Raw genomic sequence first — 18,681 nt, 5'->3', positions numbered from 1 at the left:
AGGAAATTGAGGGTCAAAAATTTAACATGAGTTGCCCAAGATAGATAGTTAATAGTGGAGCAGGTCTGAAAGAAAAACTTTAACCCCATTATTTTGACTGTAGTTCTAATATTCTTTTTAATATCTCACATGCAGAGCCTAATTCTTTCAACTATAATTCTAATGTTCTTTCTAATATCTCACATAGTTTCTATATATCATGGGCTTGTATTGGCAAAATTTCCACAGAAGAAAGAGTGACACCTAATACAGTATTTCACAATATATTGTAATGATTCCATAATCTCTTTGATGTTAGCATTACTGTGTGAGTATAAATCATAATTCATTCATGTATTCTCATCCTGTCTTATTCCTTTCTCGATTAGTCCCCCTAAGATTATCTATTTGGTAAACCACAATGTTTCCTTTGGTTCTTCTGATATTTCATAACTACAATGCAGCAGTTGGTCCCTTCATTATACTTTTAATACATGACCAATACACTTATTTGTCTATTTGTCGAACCCTATGAATCCTTTGTGATGTCTTTTACACTACTGCTTACATTAATCCTTGGTAAAATGTTGTACCCATCATTCATCTTTCCAACATATTCCAGAATCCATGCCCTCAGATCCTGGAGAAGTAAATCAATTTCTCATTGGAACTCCTATCCTGGCTCCTAATCATTTTTATTGGTGGATGAGTGCCTCTAAACTTACTAGTCCATTATCGCTATCAGGCCCCAGACCAATTCAGGTTTTACCTTCATACTCCAGCCAGTTAATTTCTACCTCTCAATCTTAGCATAGTAAGCAAATCAATAGTACCACTGCTTCTAGAAAGATGTCAACTCACTACTCTATGAATCAACTCACCACCCTTGTAAATCCCCACACCAAAATTCCCTTTGCTAGATACAACTTTGCACTTGTATCCCTAGCACAGTGACTTTGCTAAGTAGTAAGCATTTGAATGCTGTATTTATTATTCATTCATTCTTTGGTAATTTCACTTCTTTTGAGATCCTGGTATTCTGCAATTCATAGCTGTGTAGCAACACCGGAGTACACTGGTGTTTAAAAAATAAAAAAAAAAGTCAACTTCCAGGGTAGTGAAAAACTTAAGGCCACTGAAAGGATCACAATCACCAAAATGTGGTAGGGTTGAATCTTCCTCTTTCTATTAAATTCTGAGGCTGGTTCATATGTACTAACAGGATGTCCATTCAACTGCATGTCATATCTGAGTAATATTTCCTTATCACTTAAGTTGTTTGTTTGTTTGTTCCCCAATTGATGGCTAGGACCAGTTTGATTGACAATGAATCTCACTGAAAATTCCCTGAAGTGGTCTACAGTATCCAGCAATCAACAGAGTATTATATGCAACCAGTGTATTTGAATAGTATATCCATCAATAGGGAATTTCTCTTTTGTTTGAACTTTGCTCATAATGTCCCCAGTAAAAGGCAATAGTCAATAAAGTTTTATAAAGGAGCCACTATGTCAGCCACTAAATGCAGTCACTCAACTGTGATATTTGAAGAGGAAACTCACTGCTTGGCAACATGATTTATTAGGGTAAAAAAATCTTGTCTTTAGAAGGGCATGGTATCAGAGCACTTGTAAGGACTGGGGATGGTCAGAGATAGCCAATGCAGAGGCATAATGAAGCCAGAATAGTCCAAAATGAGTGCAGCCAGGGGAGATGTCTGAGAAAATATATGAAGACAGTAATCAATACATCGAGTTGTATCTGTCATGTAATTTTGTATAATCTTAATGTATATCTTTTTTTTCTTTTTTGCTAATCAGCAAGCAATAGACATCTTATATACTTAATCAGCAAACAAAAGAAATCTTACTATGCTAAGCACAGTAGACAGAGTGGTGGCCTGGCATCAGGAAGACCTGAGTTCAAATCCAGCCTCAGACATGTATTAGCTGTATGACCCTGAGCAAGTCACTTAACCTTGTCTGCTTCAGTTTCCTCAGCCATAAAATGAACTGGAGAAGGAAATGGCAAATCAGTCTAGTACTTCAGCCAAGAAAACCCCAAATGGGGTCACAGAGAGTTGAACATAAATACCTGAACAACAAAACAACAGATACAGTGGGGTCTTATTTTCTGCATACTTCTCAATAAACTCAGTGATTATGAAGATGTGGTCTGACGTAGAAAAACCATCTGCAAAAGCCTGCCCATTCCCTTTCCACATTTTCACCAAGAGTATTCTCAACAAATGCTTGGACCATTGTCATGAAGATTGTTTAGAGAAAAGTTAATAGCTGCCAATATCTTCCAGTTACCTTCTTTTTTCCCTTTGTCTGTAATGTTTTCCTTGCTTTTAATATCACCCTTCTTGAAATATCTTAAAAATCAGTGCAGGTTGCCTTTAAGATTGTTCTGCTTAGAGCAAAGTTTTCTTCAGTATGTTTCTGGTCAGATTCAGCTATTCTTCCTTCTTAACATCTTTATATATCATGGCAACTTCCTAGCACAGTACTTTGGATACCAAAGTGGAGGGATCCAAAAGTGGTGATTACACTATTATTCACTGGTGGAAACAGAATCCCATAGAACTATAGCACATCCACTCCACTCTATAACCTTCTGCCATTTTAATCTGTACGTGCTCTCTGGATAAACTGAAACCTTTACAGAATTATTTCTTTTTTTCACTTTATATATTCTTTTTTTTTTGTTTTTGTTTTGGCAGGGCAATTGGGGTAAGTGACTTGCCCAAGGGCACACAGCTAGTAAATGTGTCAAGTGTCTGAAGTTGGATTTGAACTCAGGTCCTCCTGACTCCAGGGCCGGTGCTCTATTCACTGCGCCACCTAGCTGCCCCTACAGAATTATTTCTTTCCCAACTTGCAAACTTTTCAACAAAATTTCTGATTTTCTATCCCCTGTAACAGATGCTAGGCTCAAAGCCTCAAATATCTTCGTGGTGACATCTCTGCTCTACTCAACATCAGCCCTGAAACACAGAAGGACCAAGTGTTCCGAGAAATGTTTTTTTCTTGGTGTCTTTGAATACATGATGAACTCTTTCATTAATATGTTTAAGGAGAACCTCAGGATTATTTTCCATTTATCCATAACTTCTTGGCGTCATTTGGATTTATTTATAGCAAGAATGTCTTTATGGATGTGGTTTAACTCCTCTAATAGTTATTCATCATTGAGCAAAATCACACATTAGAAAGTACTTGAAAATAAGTCAAAGTTTTTAAATAATTTAAGAATGATATGATTTTTACTATTCTCTTCCCCACCTTTTCTACTAGTGCTGTCCCTGCAGAAAAAGAAAATTACCACACAGGCCTTAGCGAACATGCATTTGAAACCTATTTTAAGTGTCACTATGGCCAAAACTCCTATGCCCAAAGAAATGATGACAAATTTCTCTAGCATTAGCTACAAAGATTTAGACAGCAAACAATCATACTCAAAGTCTTTTGAAAACTAGGCTCTGGGAGTCAAAAGTCTCTTTGAGAATGAATTATCAATGAATCAATCAATCGATGAAGCATCAGAGTTGGGCTTCTGTAAAGGCCTGAACTTAATAAATGTTGCATTGTCTAAGGTCATCTCAATTTAAATGCGATAGTTAAAACACCAGGATCAGTATTCTGCATGTGAGCAAAGAACACATTTTCAGTTATCTCTATAATATGGATAGGTATATCATATCCAAGATCTGTTTAATTTATACCACAATGCTTATTTCCTTTCTCTTTCCCCTAGATATCACATTAAACCCCTTCTTTTTGGCCTTTTCAGCCTCTTTCCAAATAGTCTTCTTTTCCCATGTACTCAATTAGAAACATAATTGAGATTCTAGTTCTCCAGCCTGTGTAAGGATTCAAGTTCAGCTACATCCATTGCATGCTGTTAGCCTTCTAATTCATTTGTACTTGGGACTACAATGGAAAGAAGCCTTTGCAGTCTAGTCAGGACAAGATCTATGGAAAAATACATCTTTTTAGTTGTTCCAAAATCCCTCTCTCCTACTTCCATGGCTTCCCTTTTTTTTATAACCTTAAAACTTCCAATGTTTTAATGTTTTTCCCCCAATTCTTGCCAAAATCCTCTCGAGGAAAAGAAGACTGGTATCATTCACTTCAATCAATATCTTATCTCCCCAAGGATGTACTTCATTTTTTCAGCCTTAAAATTAATGAGTTTTGTTCTCAGTTGAAGGAATTTCAGGTACTAGCAAGCAGGTGGAAAACATCTTTTGAAAGGTGGTGGTCTTTCCTGGCATCACTGAAATTAGTGTAGGCCAAGCAATGTCAAACTCAAATAGAAATGGAGGCTAATAAACTACACATAAGGAATCCTGCAGGCCACAGGAGTTTGACTTATTAAGCCACATCTTGACATCATCAATGTTATATTCTGTTTTCATATATTTTGTTAAATATGTCCCAATTACATTTTAATCTGGTTCAGGCCACACTCAGGAGTGTTGTGGGTCACATGTGATCTGCCAGTTACATGTCTGGCAGGTCTAGCATAGGCAACCATCTTGCCTCTATACTGATTCCAACACTAAAATATTTTTTCCAGGAAAAATGACAAAACAACTCAGAATCATAGAATTTTTGCAACAGAAAAGACCTCAGAGGCCACTGAATCCAACATAAACAGGAAAAGAATAGCCATGACCACATGCATGACAAGTAGTTGTCCAGGTTTTGCTTGGAGACCTCCAGGGAGGGGGAATCCCACTTCCTCCAAAGGCAACTCCTTTTACTTTTAGGCAAATATAATTATTAGCAAAATTTTCCTGACAAAGGGCCTAAATTTGCCTCTTCAAAACTTCCACCCACTGTTCCTGGTTCTGCTCTCTGAGGACAAGCAGAAAATGTGTCACCCTTCTTTTCCATTCTATAGTTCTTCAAATACTTGGACATAGCTTTCATGGTCCACCTGGGCATTCTCTTCTCCAGGCTAAATATGATCATTTCCTTACAGAGCATCCAACAAGGACTCAAATCTCTTTAAAGTCTTGGCTGCCCTCCTCTCTATGCAATCTGGCTTAAGAAGGTCCTTTTAAGCTGTGGTGCCCAGAAGTCTGGCATTAATGACATTTTTGAGCACTGCAGTCATTCAACTGTGATATTGAAGAACAGGAAACCCACTGCTCAGCAACACGATTTATTAGGGTAAAAAAATCTTGTCTTTATAAGAGTATGGTATCAGAGCACCTGTTATTTCTTCTTGAACTAAGAATCTCAGAACTTTAGTCAGTACTTACAATGAAAGTACTCAAGAGGCCTGAGACAGGAAACTAAATATGAAACAGTAAAGCAGGAAATGGATTAGTTCAGGATGTTTACTATCTCCACCGTTATCTGCTTCTATTCCACAGTTCTGACAGCTAAAACTCTTAGCCTTATGAAACCATGAGCACACTATTGAAATCCAAAGTGGAGTTTTAAAAAGGATAATTTAAAATAAAACAAATCTCAGACCAGTCATCAAAGGTGAGGGAAACATGATCTACTATGGAGCATTACATGGTGTTCTTCTGACTCAATAACCATTTTCCCAAATTTAGCAGTATGGACACTGAAGGAATGCTTTTACATGAAATCATTTATATATTGGTATTTATGGAAACAAAAGAGAATCCAAAATAGGCTGGATACCTCTGAAAAAAAAAGGTTCTTTCCTTTTGCTTCTTTTTTTTGCCCCAACGTTACTTAGCACAGAATGCTTGCATGAATGCTATTTAAATGATGCAAAGTGAAACTATCCCCTAATGGATTCATAGATATTCTGATACCTCAAGAGCCTATCTGGGAGCTTCTGGGAGACTTATGTCAACTCCACGGTGTATTTGTAAAATGCCAAATTAAAGGGGAAAGTGGCCCTGATACAGTAAACATGCTTGACTCGTTAAAGAGAAAACATAAACCTTATAAACCTCATAAAGAGAAAACATAAACCTTATAAACCTTCAACAGTAATATTGAAGAGATTACCAAGCTTTCCTGATGGACCTGCCATCATCCCATTTCTTTTAAACTCTCAATTTTCCTTGTGCTTCCTTGTGCCTTCCAACTTTACCCGTCCTTACCAACCAAATTTTCAAAATCAAGTGACATAGAAAACTCAGTCATTAACTCTTATTGACACATGGAGGTATTAACGACCAACTACAATAATGACTAAGAAAACTAAGGTTTTTTCCAGTTGGTCATTTTGATACCATTCAAGAATATCTTTTTAGCCTATATTTTCCGACGTTTTTTCATAAGAGAATGGTGTTCTTGATTTCTTCTTACTTACCACTTTGCAGCAAAGGGGCCAGAACCACCACATTAAGCCAATGCCCACCAGAAGTAGTAGCACCAAGATAGCAATGACTGCTGCGATTCCATTGGACTGCAAGAGAAAAGTCTGTGTTCAGCAAGACAGAAATCCAAATCCAAGCATAGACTTATTTTAAAGGAAGGAGCAAAGTGCAACGCAAAAGTGTAACTGTCTCCAAACTGCATTTCTCTTTTGTTGTTACTTTCCATCCAAACCCTTTTCTTCTCCCAGATAAATGACACGTGAAGATGTGCAATAAGTAAGGTACAGTGTTACACAGCGCCTTACACACTGTCCCAAGCTCACAAAGTGTTATATGATGAACTGAGATTTGAACCAAAGTACCCTGACCCCAAATTCAATATTAGTGGTAGAAGTGGCCTAGGACTTGGAAAGATGAGTTTAAAACCCCCCACCAAACACATATGAGTTGTGTGACCCTCAGCAAGCACAACTTCTCGGTGAGTAGACCAGTGGTATCCAACTCAAATAGAACTAGATCCCTGCTGGCTGCTTACTGACTTAGAAAATCACAGATTAGCATCATCTATGTCCATTGTATTTTTAATTTGTTAAACATTTAACCTGGTTCAAGCCTCACTCGGAAGTTTTGCCAGCTGCTGCAAGTTTGACACCTGTGATCTAGATAATCTTTTAGGATTATAAACTGCAGAAAAAGTTCCAACCTGCTTAGCAGAGTAGGAAACTTCACTGGGGATTTGTCTATTTCAGTTAAATCAGAGGCCTGATACTTATCCCTAAAATTAAAACTTTTTTGAAGCTTCAAGGAACTCCTCTAAGTACTATTCTTTATGGTTAATAAACAAGCCAGTCAATATTGCTTTTTAAGGTTATATGATGTTTTGTTAAGCTTTCTCAGCCCTTAGCTTTCTGCATGAAGTTGGAATTTTGTTTTAGTCCAGGAGTGGTGAACCTACAGCCTCGAGGACCTTTGATTCCACACTTGAGGACCTGCAGGGCCACATGTGGCCTTGAGGCAGCAGGTTCCCCACCCCTGTATTAGTCTATCTTCATATGGAATACCTATAATGGCTTGCTTTCTCTTAGCCATGAGAATTTTGTCAAATAATCAGTAAGCTACATAGCCTCAAAGACTGCTTACTAAATGGTAGCTGAACTTAAGTTCTTCCACTCCAAGAACAAATAAGATCTAAAGGACTTGTCAAAGAGATAAAATACCTTAAGAATATATAAATATTCAAGAACTCAAGGACACAAATATTGAATGCTACTGTACAACAAAATTTATTACTGGAATTAGCAGTCACTTAATAACTCAGTGCTCCATTTACACAACACAACAAATAGTAATAGCTTAAATTAATGTTTGCAGAACTGAATTGCACTGACCATTCAAACAAATGTGTATATATATATATATATATATATATATATATATATATATATATATATTCTACTTAACTTCCTAAATGTAGGAACTGAAACAACAATGAAGATTTTCAAAGCTTGCAGAACATTCACATTTCCTCTTTTCTGAAAATCCAGGCTTTGTATACTAAGAAGGAAATGAAATCTGAGAACCCAACTCTGATTTAACTTTTAGAAGTTAATTTTATCTTCCGGGCATGTGCCATAGATCTTCTAAAAAATATGTTGAAATGTAGGAGAAAATAGAACCACTGGGGCCTGGTAATGAAGAACAGACATGATGAAATCACAGCTAACAATTCACTGTGACTATAGGGACAAAAACAGTACTCAATGTGAAGACACCTGGCATATCTTCATTACACAAATATTTGTTGAGTGCTCAATAGCAACAAGGAGTTGAGAGATTGAATGAATGAATGAATGGATGGATGGATGGATAGATAAATGGATAGATGAATGGATGAATGGATGGAGGAATGGATGAATGAAAAGATGATACAGTATTTGAAGTCATAAAATTTTTGGTCTAGAGGAGAGAAAAAATATACACAAAAATCCCCTATCATACTAAGTATAATGTGAAAATGCAATAAAGGAAATACAAAGTGATATACCAATTCATTTTATGATAATGATTGCTGAAAACAGAAAGGAGAAATCTGGGTGCAAATGGGAATCAACTTTTCAGCAAACTAAAGACAGGAAAATAACTAGGCAAAATTTGCTAACTAACAATGCCTTGGAGGAAACCAACCAAGCTGGCACAATAGGAGGAAGCAATACAGCCCAGATACCCTTTACAATTACTCCACAAAGACCTAGAAAATGGACAATAAGTCTTGATGAGGAAATCCAAGGAAAATTCACAGTTTTTTTTCCACCCACAGCCCCAGAGTAGCATAGGGAGACAGCAGTCTATAAACAATGGAGTCAGTTTAGCTACGAAGGCACTGTTCTAAATAGGGCTTTTGGTTAGGCACCAGGGCAGTAAGACATCCTGGATACAAGAAAAGGGGCAAAACACTATGCAATGAACAGAAGGAGATGACACCTCTAAGCAGGATTGCTGATCTCATGCAAACTAGGGAAGGAGTGATCATAGGCCAGAGACAATGTACTGGGCAATGAAAATCTCTTCCAGACACAGTTGTGGTGTAGGGAAGATATTAATTAAATTGGGAAAGCTAAAATGAGTAAAAATGCTCCAGAGGTTAACATCTTTTCATCTCTCACAATCTCTGGCCAAGAAGACAGTCAGTTATGGGCCAGAAGCAGGTTGCCATTACTAAATTCTGGAGTGGAGTAATGTTAGTTGTTAGACCTAACTACTAAACTAAAATTGGGCTATTAGTTAAAAATAAACCTCCTCATCACTTTGCCAACCATAGACCCAAAATTCATCGCAGTTTAGATCTCTCAGTAGTGCTGTAAACTTCATATTGTCACTCCAGTGTAAGCTTTTAGGGTTTTATTGATTTGTTAGTACTGTATTTGTACTTGTCCTTGTAAATGTAGAGACATCTGTGACTTCACTGGCAGCTTACAAGCAAAAGATGACATGATGGGACACCTGTATGAAAATGTTGTGATGATTAAAATTGATGTGGGTCACAAATGAGCAGAAATGTCCACCTCGGTTCACTTCATAGATTATCTGTGTACTAAATGTCCCTGTGTACATATGTATGTGAAATAAAACTGAAGTGTACCAGAAAAAAATAATAGCTATGAGGCTCTGATCCTTGGAGTAGAACAAGATTTCAGTTCCAGGCTTCAGGCCAATCTGAAGCCTAAAGAAAAACAACAAAAGCAGGAAGCTTAGATTAAGAGGTAGCCTACCATTTTTGGATATAAAGCTTTGGAGTTTTCCAGCTAGTTAATGTTAGTTGAGTCAAGCAACATTCTACTGGAGCATGAACCAAGAGCAAAGACCACAGTCGTATTTCTTGGACTGAACACCAGTTGAAGTATTTATAAAGTTCAGATCATGAGGGTTGCAGTAAGAAGACTTTGCCCTAGATCAGACAGGTTTGGGAGCATTGAAAGACTCCAGCTTGAATTGGCACTGAAATCCTTGAAAAACACAATTATCAATAACTAGAGAAAGCAGCAGCAGCAGAAACCAAAGGCATAGATAACAGGACCAAACAAGGCAAGTTGGGAAGAAAGGCTCGAAGAATGAACAAAAAATAATCCTATCATAAAAAGCTATTATGGTGACAGTGATGACAGACACACAGAAGAAAAGAATGACACTAGAACATCCCTAAGTAAAATCTGAAAGAAAAAAAATATATATACACATACACACATATATATATATATATTTGTGTGTATACATACATATATTATATATATATATATACATACATACATATACACATATATGAAATAAATATCCTGAGCACAAATTCAACTAGAATTCCTAGAAGACATGAAACAAGAGTTTGGCGTAATTCACATCTAATTTAGTTGTCTCTGCCACGTTCTAGGACTTGATGAATCTAGCATAATATCCAGATCCCCAAAGGGAAGTTCTACAGTATTCTCTTGCTTACTTACACATTCTGTAGCTGTGACTGTCAACGAGCTGTAGAGGACAGATTTCCCTTCATTCAAACTCACAGAAACCTCAAGAGTTCTGAAAGAAAATGAGAAAGCATTTTAAATAAAACTCTATTAACTTTGTGACAAAGTTATAAACTGATATAGGTTACATTGAATCAGAAATTTTATTTTGCATATAGATCAAGGTTTTTCATCAGCAATTAATGGCTATTTTATCCCCAGACGCTCTAATTTGAAGAGCAACCACAAAGTGACAGCTTTCCAACTTTGACTCTGCCTCATCAAAGAGGAAGGAGTCAAAAAGTGAGTGATAGGGAAATATAGAGAAAAGGACTGAAACTGCCAAAGATATCAAAAGGAAGAAAACTAATTTACAGACCTTGAGCACAAGCAGATAAATGAATACAGAAGATATTAATAACAGAAGGAAAGATACCCTCCACCTAAGCTAAATGAGTCCAGACATCTAAGAATAAATATTGCAAGATACAGGAAAATTAATCAAAACCAGATGAGGCAAAGGACCTTGTGAATTCCCAAGAGCATGAAACCACAGCAGATGTTCCTGAATGGCTTAAAAGAGAAGTAGGAATTGTGAAAGCAGAATATGTGGCCTACACAGCATAAATAATCTGAAGGCTAGAAAACCATGATTCTACAATGACAAACCTTACATGAGAAACAAAGAGAGAACTGTTTGAGAATGCAAATACACAGAAGCAAAGGTCAAATAATAAATGAAATAATAAAGCAATTATTCTACTTATAAAGAGAATATAGGCTAAACAGGTTTAATCAGTGGCATTGAGAAAGAAGAAAATGCCAAGGATTCTCAACTTTAAAAACTTCGATTCAGTTTAGCAAACATTTATAAAATGCCTATAGTGCTGATAATAGCAACAACATTGCTTCTCTTGTGTTACTCTCTGAAAATATTTTCAAAATGGGATTATCGAAAATGTTTTATTTTGTTTTTAATTAAAGCAAAATACATGTATTTTGTTTTCAATGTGATTAATTACTGGAGGTACAAAGATACACACATATACAAATATGTATACGTAGTCTCTGACCTTAAAGAGCTTATATTCTACTGGAGGATACCACATGTACCTAAATATTTTTAATAGGAAGGAAGAACTTATTGCTAGGGGGAATCACAAAAGGCTTCTAGTAGGAAGAGTCAGCCCAGCTAAACCTTTAAAGAAGTCAGTTTCTGAGAGAGGTGGAAGTGTAGGAGGTTACACAAGGAACATGCAAAGATGGAGTAGGGAGATAGAATAGTGAATTCAAGAAACAATACATAGGTCATTTTGGCTAGAAAGTCAAATGTGTGACGAGGACTATGCAGACAGAAATCCGGGAGAGTCAGTACAGATTGTCATGGGCCATAACTATCAAGGTGAGGAATTTATATTTCATTCTAGAACCAATAGGAAACCACTGAAGATTTTTGAGCATAGATCTGTGCTTCAGAACAACCTCCTAATCTATGATGATTCCACAAAAATCAACTGACTGCTTGACTGCTTTTGAATCAGTTAAAAGAGAGACAGACAGACAGAGAGACCAAATTAGTGTGGAGCAGTGCACATGCAGAGAGAATAAATTTGGGACTGAAAATCAATATGACATTTGAAAGGTCTGTGTTTTGCCCCTGAGGAACCATAATCTGTCTGCATCTCCATTTCTTCACCCATAAAATGAGGATATTAGTCCTGCCTATCTCGTATGGTTGCTGTGAGGAAAGTATTGGTAAAGGTAGGCTACTGTAGTTTCCTAAAAGTCAAGCATCGTCAGTATCTCTTCAACAACTGTCTTTTTCTTTGCCCTTGGAAACTGCCACTGGCTAATAATTTGAACCTTAAAAAAAATTAGGTGAAAGGTCCCATAGTTCTTAGACTGTAGTGACAAAGAAAATGGTAATGTGTCTTCTTTTATGTCACTAATATTGACAAAATCACACCAATTTCTGATGCAGAGAACTTCACGAGGACCAATGACTTCCTTTCTGGATCTTCAATAGCTGCATACCTACAGAAGCAATTATCAGATCATGTGCTAGGATGATGGTTTCATGGAGCTGGACTGAAAAGTCCTCCTCTGGGGTACCTGCTATTGGGTTGAGGAGTTCTGAGCTGTCTCTGTATTAGCTTATTAGCTGTTCCCCATATATGTTACCACCATCTCTCTGCCTTTGTGCGAGAAAGACATGCCTCCAATGCACTTCCTCCTCACTTCCTCCTGACAGAATCCCTGGATTCCTTTAAAAAAATTCTCAGGTACTACCCTCTACATGGTCCCCTTTCTGATTTCCCATTTCAACAAGCCCCTCTCCTTCTTGAAATCATATTGTATTGCTTTATATATACTTTCTTTTGATAACATATAAGCACATTATATCCAATCTGATAGACTATAAGCTATTTGAGCCCAGTGAATGTTTTTTCATCTTTTTCATAGAATAAGCACTGTGTATATTGTAGTTTAATTATTTAATTGAAATGAATTAAATGAATCATTTAATTGAATAATTTAATTCAATATTTAATTGAACTGAAAATATATACAGCTGCATACATATGAATTATATGCATAAAAGCATAGCATATAGGTGTGTCGCATATATTATATACAATAAATATATATCTTTTACACAGAGTAGGAATGTTGTGGGTTTCCAAAGGAGCAGAACAATCGATTAGCAAATAGTGAATTCTGCCTGTGAGCAAGACATTATGCCAAGCTACAGAGACATTAAAAATGTGGGCTCTCTTCTCAAGGAACTTATGATCACACATACACATACATGAAAAAGATAGCGAGCAGTATAAAATATCACATAGTAAGTACTAGATTAATATTACAAACTGTAAGTGTGACAGAGACCATGAGTAGGAACAATATCTCCTCTGTAGAGACCAGGCAAGCTTTTCCATAAAAAGCAATAAAAACACCCTCTATTCCTCAAACTACTTATGTGGAGCCAGGACAAGAAGTAAGGAGTACCTTCCCGGCCAGGTACACTCCCACCACAAATGTAAAGGCAGGGAAGCTGGCCCCATCCATATCCTTGCTGAAAATTCTTTTCACACGCTTAGCAAATACTTATTTTTTGTTAAAAGTTAGATGGTATACCACAGCCTCATTTTGTTCCAATCCTAACCCTGAAATAGCAGAACAGTCCAAACCAGACCTGGCCTAGAAAACTGGGCATAGGCAACAAGACTGGCTTGGAATGACCTCATGGCTGACCTCATAGCTTAAGTGGAGGAAAAGAAGTAGGAAGGGAAGGAGACCAAGATGATTGGATGCCCTCATATGCCTGGCCTACCTCATGGATAACATGTTCCTGGTCATGCTTCTGTTGGCATATCACGAGTCTTTCTCAATGGGACAGTATGGAGGAACCCACTAACTAGAGGGTGTGAGAATTAGCAAGTAAGCTGTTCCTATGAATTCAGGAATGAGAGATTTCTGTGAATCTTCTCTGTGATAAACATTGTAAAATATCATTTGTTGAATTTGGGAAACTTTGTATGACTGTGATCTCCAGGTCTACCAGCTATCAAAGGCCTCAGTTCTCACAGAAGAGTGGTGACTTTGCAACTTTCTAAGAACTTTATTAAATAAACTGCTTGGGACTTAATATGGTATTTAGGAGGCCTTTAAGAACTGTACCATATGGATTTTTGAGACTTTAATACAAGGCACTGGGGGAACATCTGGAAAGGACAATGTTTTTAACCACCCCAGAAACCTAGAGAATTTTCCAAAAATGAATATATAGAGAAGTATGGCAAACATACCCCAGTTAATTTGCTGAGGATGAGGGGTGGGTGAGATTGAGTCTAAGGAGAGACATTCCATTTTCAGTCCTGAACATGTGGTATATAACTTTCTCTTTCTCAGACTTCTAGTGCAGGGCCCCAGTGAGGGCCCCGATGCCTTCCGCCACCCCAGCAGAAACAGACTACTTGTTGTTAGAACACACGTACTAGCCTAAATGAGCCTGAGACTTGTCTGCCTCTTCTGGTTTTTGCCTCTTTCCCCAAGCACAGATGCAGAATAGAAATTCTAAAAGGGCCATCCCTAGCTCTGAAAGAAGCCTCATGAGTTTGAGAGGTTAGAAGTTCCTGGATCCTTCAGACAGACATAACTAGAAAAAAAAAAAAGAGTTTCTGTATTGACAGAGTTGACCACTGTAATGGGAAGAAAAGCCAGAGCCCTGGCTTGGCTGGATACAGTTGTCTTAGCAATTCAGTGGAGCCATTCCTAATCTCATCAACATAGTGAGCCAGCCAGGGGTAGTGTGATATCCTGGCTTAAAGGAATGTGCAGTGGGTAGAATAGCATGGCTCCAGCACAGGATGGCAGCAGGCCCAGTAGAAAGGGCAATTCGCAGGCACCAGCGGAGGAAGAGTGGCAAAGGCTTAGATAACAAATCTGTAATTGCCCTTCCCTTAATGTAATCTGGAATTGGGAAGGTCCCTGTACATGCCCATCACTAAAGTACCCTGGGGTCAAAAGACAGCTAGAGGGGATAGGCAGTCTTTGGGGAACAAAAGGTAAAATTGTTGCAAGATACCTTGCTTTCTAACAGCAGAGTGGTAAAACTGTCTATTGGACATCTCAAATTGCCTTTACCCAGAAATGTTAGACTTAACAGATCCAGGCCTGAACTCATCCTCCCCCCAAATATCCCTTTTCCTATATTCCCTATTATTGTTGAGGGCACCTCCATCCTCCCAGTCTGCCAGGCTCACCACCTGGTTGTCATCCTCTCTATCTCTGTCTCTCCTTTTTCTGTCTGTCTGGTCTCTCTGTCTCTCTCTTTATCTCCCTCCCTCCCTCTTTCTCTGCCTCTCTCTGTCTCCGACTCTGTCTCTCTCTCACATCTCATTCCCTCTTTCTCTGTCTCTCCTCGTTTCTCTCTATCTCTGTCTGTGTCTCTTTCTCCTTCCGTGTCTGTCTGTCTCTCTGTGTCTCTCTACATCTCTCTGTCTCTGTCTCTCTCTGTGTGTCTTCCTGCATCTCTCTCTGTTTCTCTTGCTCTCTCTATCTCCTTCCCTCCCTCTTTCTCTGTCTCTCTCCATCTCTCTCTGTCTCTGTCTCTTTCTGTATCTGCCTCTCTGTGTCTATCTGCCTCTCTGCCTCTCTCTCTCTCTCTCTCTCTCTCTGTCTTTCTCTCTCTCTCCCCACTCATATCCAATCCACTGCCAAGTCCTGCCCATTTTTACCTTTCTAACATATCTTGTATAAGATGCCCTTCCCTCCTTTGATACTGGCAACACCCTGATGCAAACTGTCCTCACCTCATACACTTGGACTACTGCAATAACTCACTGATTGTCCTCCTTAACCTCAGGTCTCTCCCCATTCTAGTCTAATCTCTGCTCAGCTATCAGACTGTTCTCTCAGTGGAGGTGTGACCCCTATTCAGTAAGCTAGAGTAACTCCCTAGCACCACCAAGATCAAATATAAAATCCTCTGTTTTATGATCAATGCTCTCCCCGCTTAGTATCTTCTTCCACCTTACCCCCATGCTCTCTGTGACCCAAGGACAGTGACCTCATTTCTGTTCCTTGAGCAAGACACTCTTTTGACTCCAGGATTTTCACTGGGTATAGTCCATGCCTAGAATTCCCTTTCCTCTAGCCTCCTTCCTAGCAGCTCTCCCTGCCTTCCTTCAAGACCCTGCTAAAATCTCACTTTCTGCAGGAAGCATTTTGCTATCCCCCTTAATAATGGTGCCTGTTGTCTTTTGGTAATCTCTGACTGATCGTATCTGTAACTTGTTTGTAAATGCCTCTTTCTGTTTTCTCTCCCATTGGACTGTGAGCTCCTTGAGAGTAGGGACTATTCTTTCTCATTTCTTTGTAGCCTCAGTGCTTAGCATAGTGCCTGACACATAGTAAACCTTGATAAATGATTGTTGACAAAACATCCGCGTAACCACCCAGTTCCAGTAAGAAGAAGGAAATCCCTCAGCAGAGACCTCTAAAGGTACAAAGGGGTCCTTGCTACCCCTTGGGGCTTCCAAGGAAAGTCCAGCCTGGTGGGCTGGGAAACACTGAGAGGGTAGTGGTACAGGGTGCCATTTTGTTATATACCATAGCCCTGAGATATATCACATTCGAGATGGTAATGACCTTTTCTGTACCTAACTATAAATGTCCCTGACTTGTGATAAGGATCAATGGCCAAATCAGAAGTGTCATTGTGTGCCATTCTAGGCATAGTATAGCCAGTGAAAATCCCTGATGTTCCTAGTACTGCTCCAGCTAATCATCTTCCCTTTATGTGTATGGAAACCCTCTGTGAACTTCTCCTGAAATCACCCCTGCCCACCACCAACACTTGGTCTGTGCTCTTTGAAAGGGTCATTACATTGCTTGTTGTCTTTTTTTGTTTTCTGTTTTTCCTTTACCTGAATGAAGCTTCTGCTCCATGGAAGCCTATTCCAGACTTCTTACAACCCTAAAGTCAGGGTTTTCCAGTACTTATGATTACTAAAGTGGTGGTGGGTACCCTACAAGGCTTTTAGGACCTTTCCACCAAAAGGTGGGATATTATGGGAGCAACATCTACTCCCTACAGGCCAGGCTATTTTTCCCCCTTAAAATGTAAATGAAACCATCCTTGAGTCTTAATAAGTTCAGGGATTAAGGCCTGGATTATTGAGGTGGTCACCTTTGAATAAAAGCCCAGTGCATAAGCAGTTGGGGGCTCCTCAGACCAAACACAACCTTCTGATCAGGCACGCCACTGTGGCAAATGTGGAGGAAGAGAAGCTGTGCCCACACTAATCAATGTGACATCTTTGCTGAATAGCTTTTTCATGTAATTGCTAAGTAAGCTTTATTTTGTTAATACTCGATCTACAGGTGTCTCCTTTCTTCTAATCCAAAACAGCCTCAGCCAGTCCTGGCAGAGGAAAGACTCTGAAGACTAAAGAGAAAATCAGACTAGCCTGATGAAAGGAAGGTTTCTGTAGAAGAGTTAGGGTCTTAACGAAGAAGTGAGATTTAGATGGCTCAGGAGTGGGAAAAGGCTTTCCCAGTAGAATAACCAAAGGCATCAAGGTGGGAAAACACATGACATATCCACGAACAATAGATAATTCGAAAGTAATTTCTATGTGGCTTTGGAATGTATTATGTAACTTTTATAAGTTTAGGGTCCTAATTATCATTAGTTTACCAAAAATTTTAAAATATATACATGTTCCCTGGTATCTAAGAAGAGGCCTTAAGCATGATCCCATAATCCATGGAATGAAAGCTCTGGCTCTGAATAACTGAGTCAATTATACCTAATTTCCAATACTATCTGTTGTTTTAAAATAATAGTTTCTCTAAAACTATTCACATTTGTATAAATACATATCCAAGTGGGAAGATATAAAGCCCATTTCATATTAACAAACCAGCAGCTCTTTCTTATATATAGGTTAAAAAGGTCAATAAAATCTGCACTCTGTGCCTACCTCAACTCCCAAAATATTTCATATTGGGTCAGTGAAGCATCTTTTTCTCTGTAGATGGACTAAAAAAACTGGAAAAAAGCACAGACCTGCTTCCTTTTGGTGTTTTTTCTTGATTTTTTTGGTAGTGAATTACATAGATGTGTGAGTGGGTACACACAGAAAAAAGGGGCCAAGTAAAGGTAGCATTTAATTAAAGTTTTCAAAGAAAGTACAACATCAGACTTAAGAACAATAGTAAGCTAAGTCCATGATGAGATTCTAGGACAAACAAACCTTCAATCATAGCTATATTTTATTATTAATGAAACTGGTTATTGACTTCCAACAGAATGAAGCTTGTGTCTTTGTGTCCCCAGGGTTTAGTTCCTGGTCTGGCACATAGCAAGTACCTAATAAATGTCTATTAATTGACTGAGACTTCCCTAGACAAAAATATTTTTACATCTATAATATTGTGAGTAAAAGGAATGAGACTAAACTTTTGGAAACAAACTTTAGATATCACTATGATATTTTTGATTGATTTTTTTTGGAAGATACAAGGCAAAAGTGGTCTATGAAAAAAAAAAGTATTTACCTCTCTGGCAAAAGTGCACTCTCAGAGATAGTTTGCTAAAAAATTCTTTTAACCTCAATATGATTGTGAGGAGGCAGGGAAAGGAGAAAAGGGTCATAGAAATAAAAATACAAAGAAATTTAAGAAATCCATAAACTCTTTTTATTTACTAGGAGAAAGAGTATGGAAAGAGGCAAAAATCATGAACTAATAATTACTTCTCACTTATCTTCTGCCCTGACATAAGATGACCAAGCTTAGTTACAACACAGTGATACCTTGATTAACATATCCCCTGGAGAACAATCTCCTTTATATGAAGTTGGCCATGTTTCAAAA

At 38.1% G+C, this 18,681-nt stretch overlaps 1 protein-coding gene across 1 annotated transcript in view; it reads right to left on the bottom strand.

Annotated features, from left to right (window-relative positions):
• Positions 1-18,681, bottom strand: part of ANTXR2 (ANTXR cell adhesion molecule 2) — a 207,572-nt gene that overhangs the window by 109,626 nt on the left and 79,265 nt on the right. Inside the window, exons 11-12 of the mRNA XM_036763092.1 lie at positions 10,291-10,369; positions 6,292-6,387 (exon numbers count right to left, since the gene is read on the bottom strand). Coding sequence (XP_036618987.1) covers positions 6,292-6,387; positions 10,291-10,369 — 175 coding nt within the window. The remainder of the gene's footprint in view (positions 1-6,291; positions 6,388-10,290; positions 10,370-18,681) is intronic.

The sequence above is a fragment of the Trichosurus vulpecula genome, chromosome 6, assembly GCF_011100635.1.
Source record: "Trichosurus vulpecula isolate mTriVul1 chromosome 6, mTriVul1.pri, whole genome shotgun sequence".
Taxonomy (NCBI): domain Eukaryota; kingdom Metazoa; phylum Chordata; class Mammalia; order Diprotodontia; family Phalangeridae; genus Trichosurus; species Trichosurus vulpecula.
The sequence above is the reverse complement of the archived record's forward strand: the minus strand, read 5'-3'. Positions and strand labels throughout refer to the sequence as shown.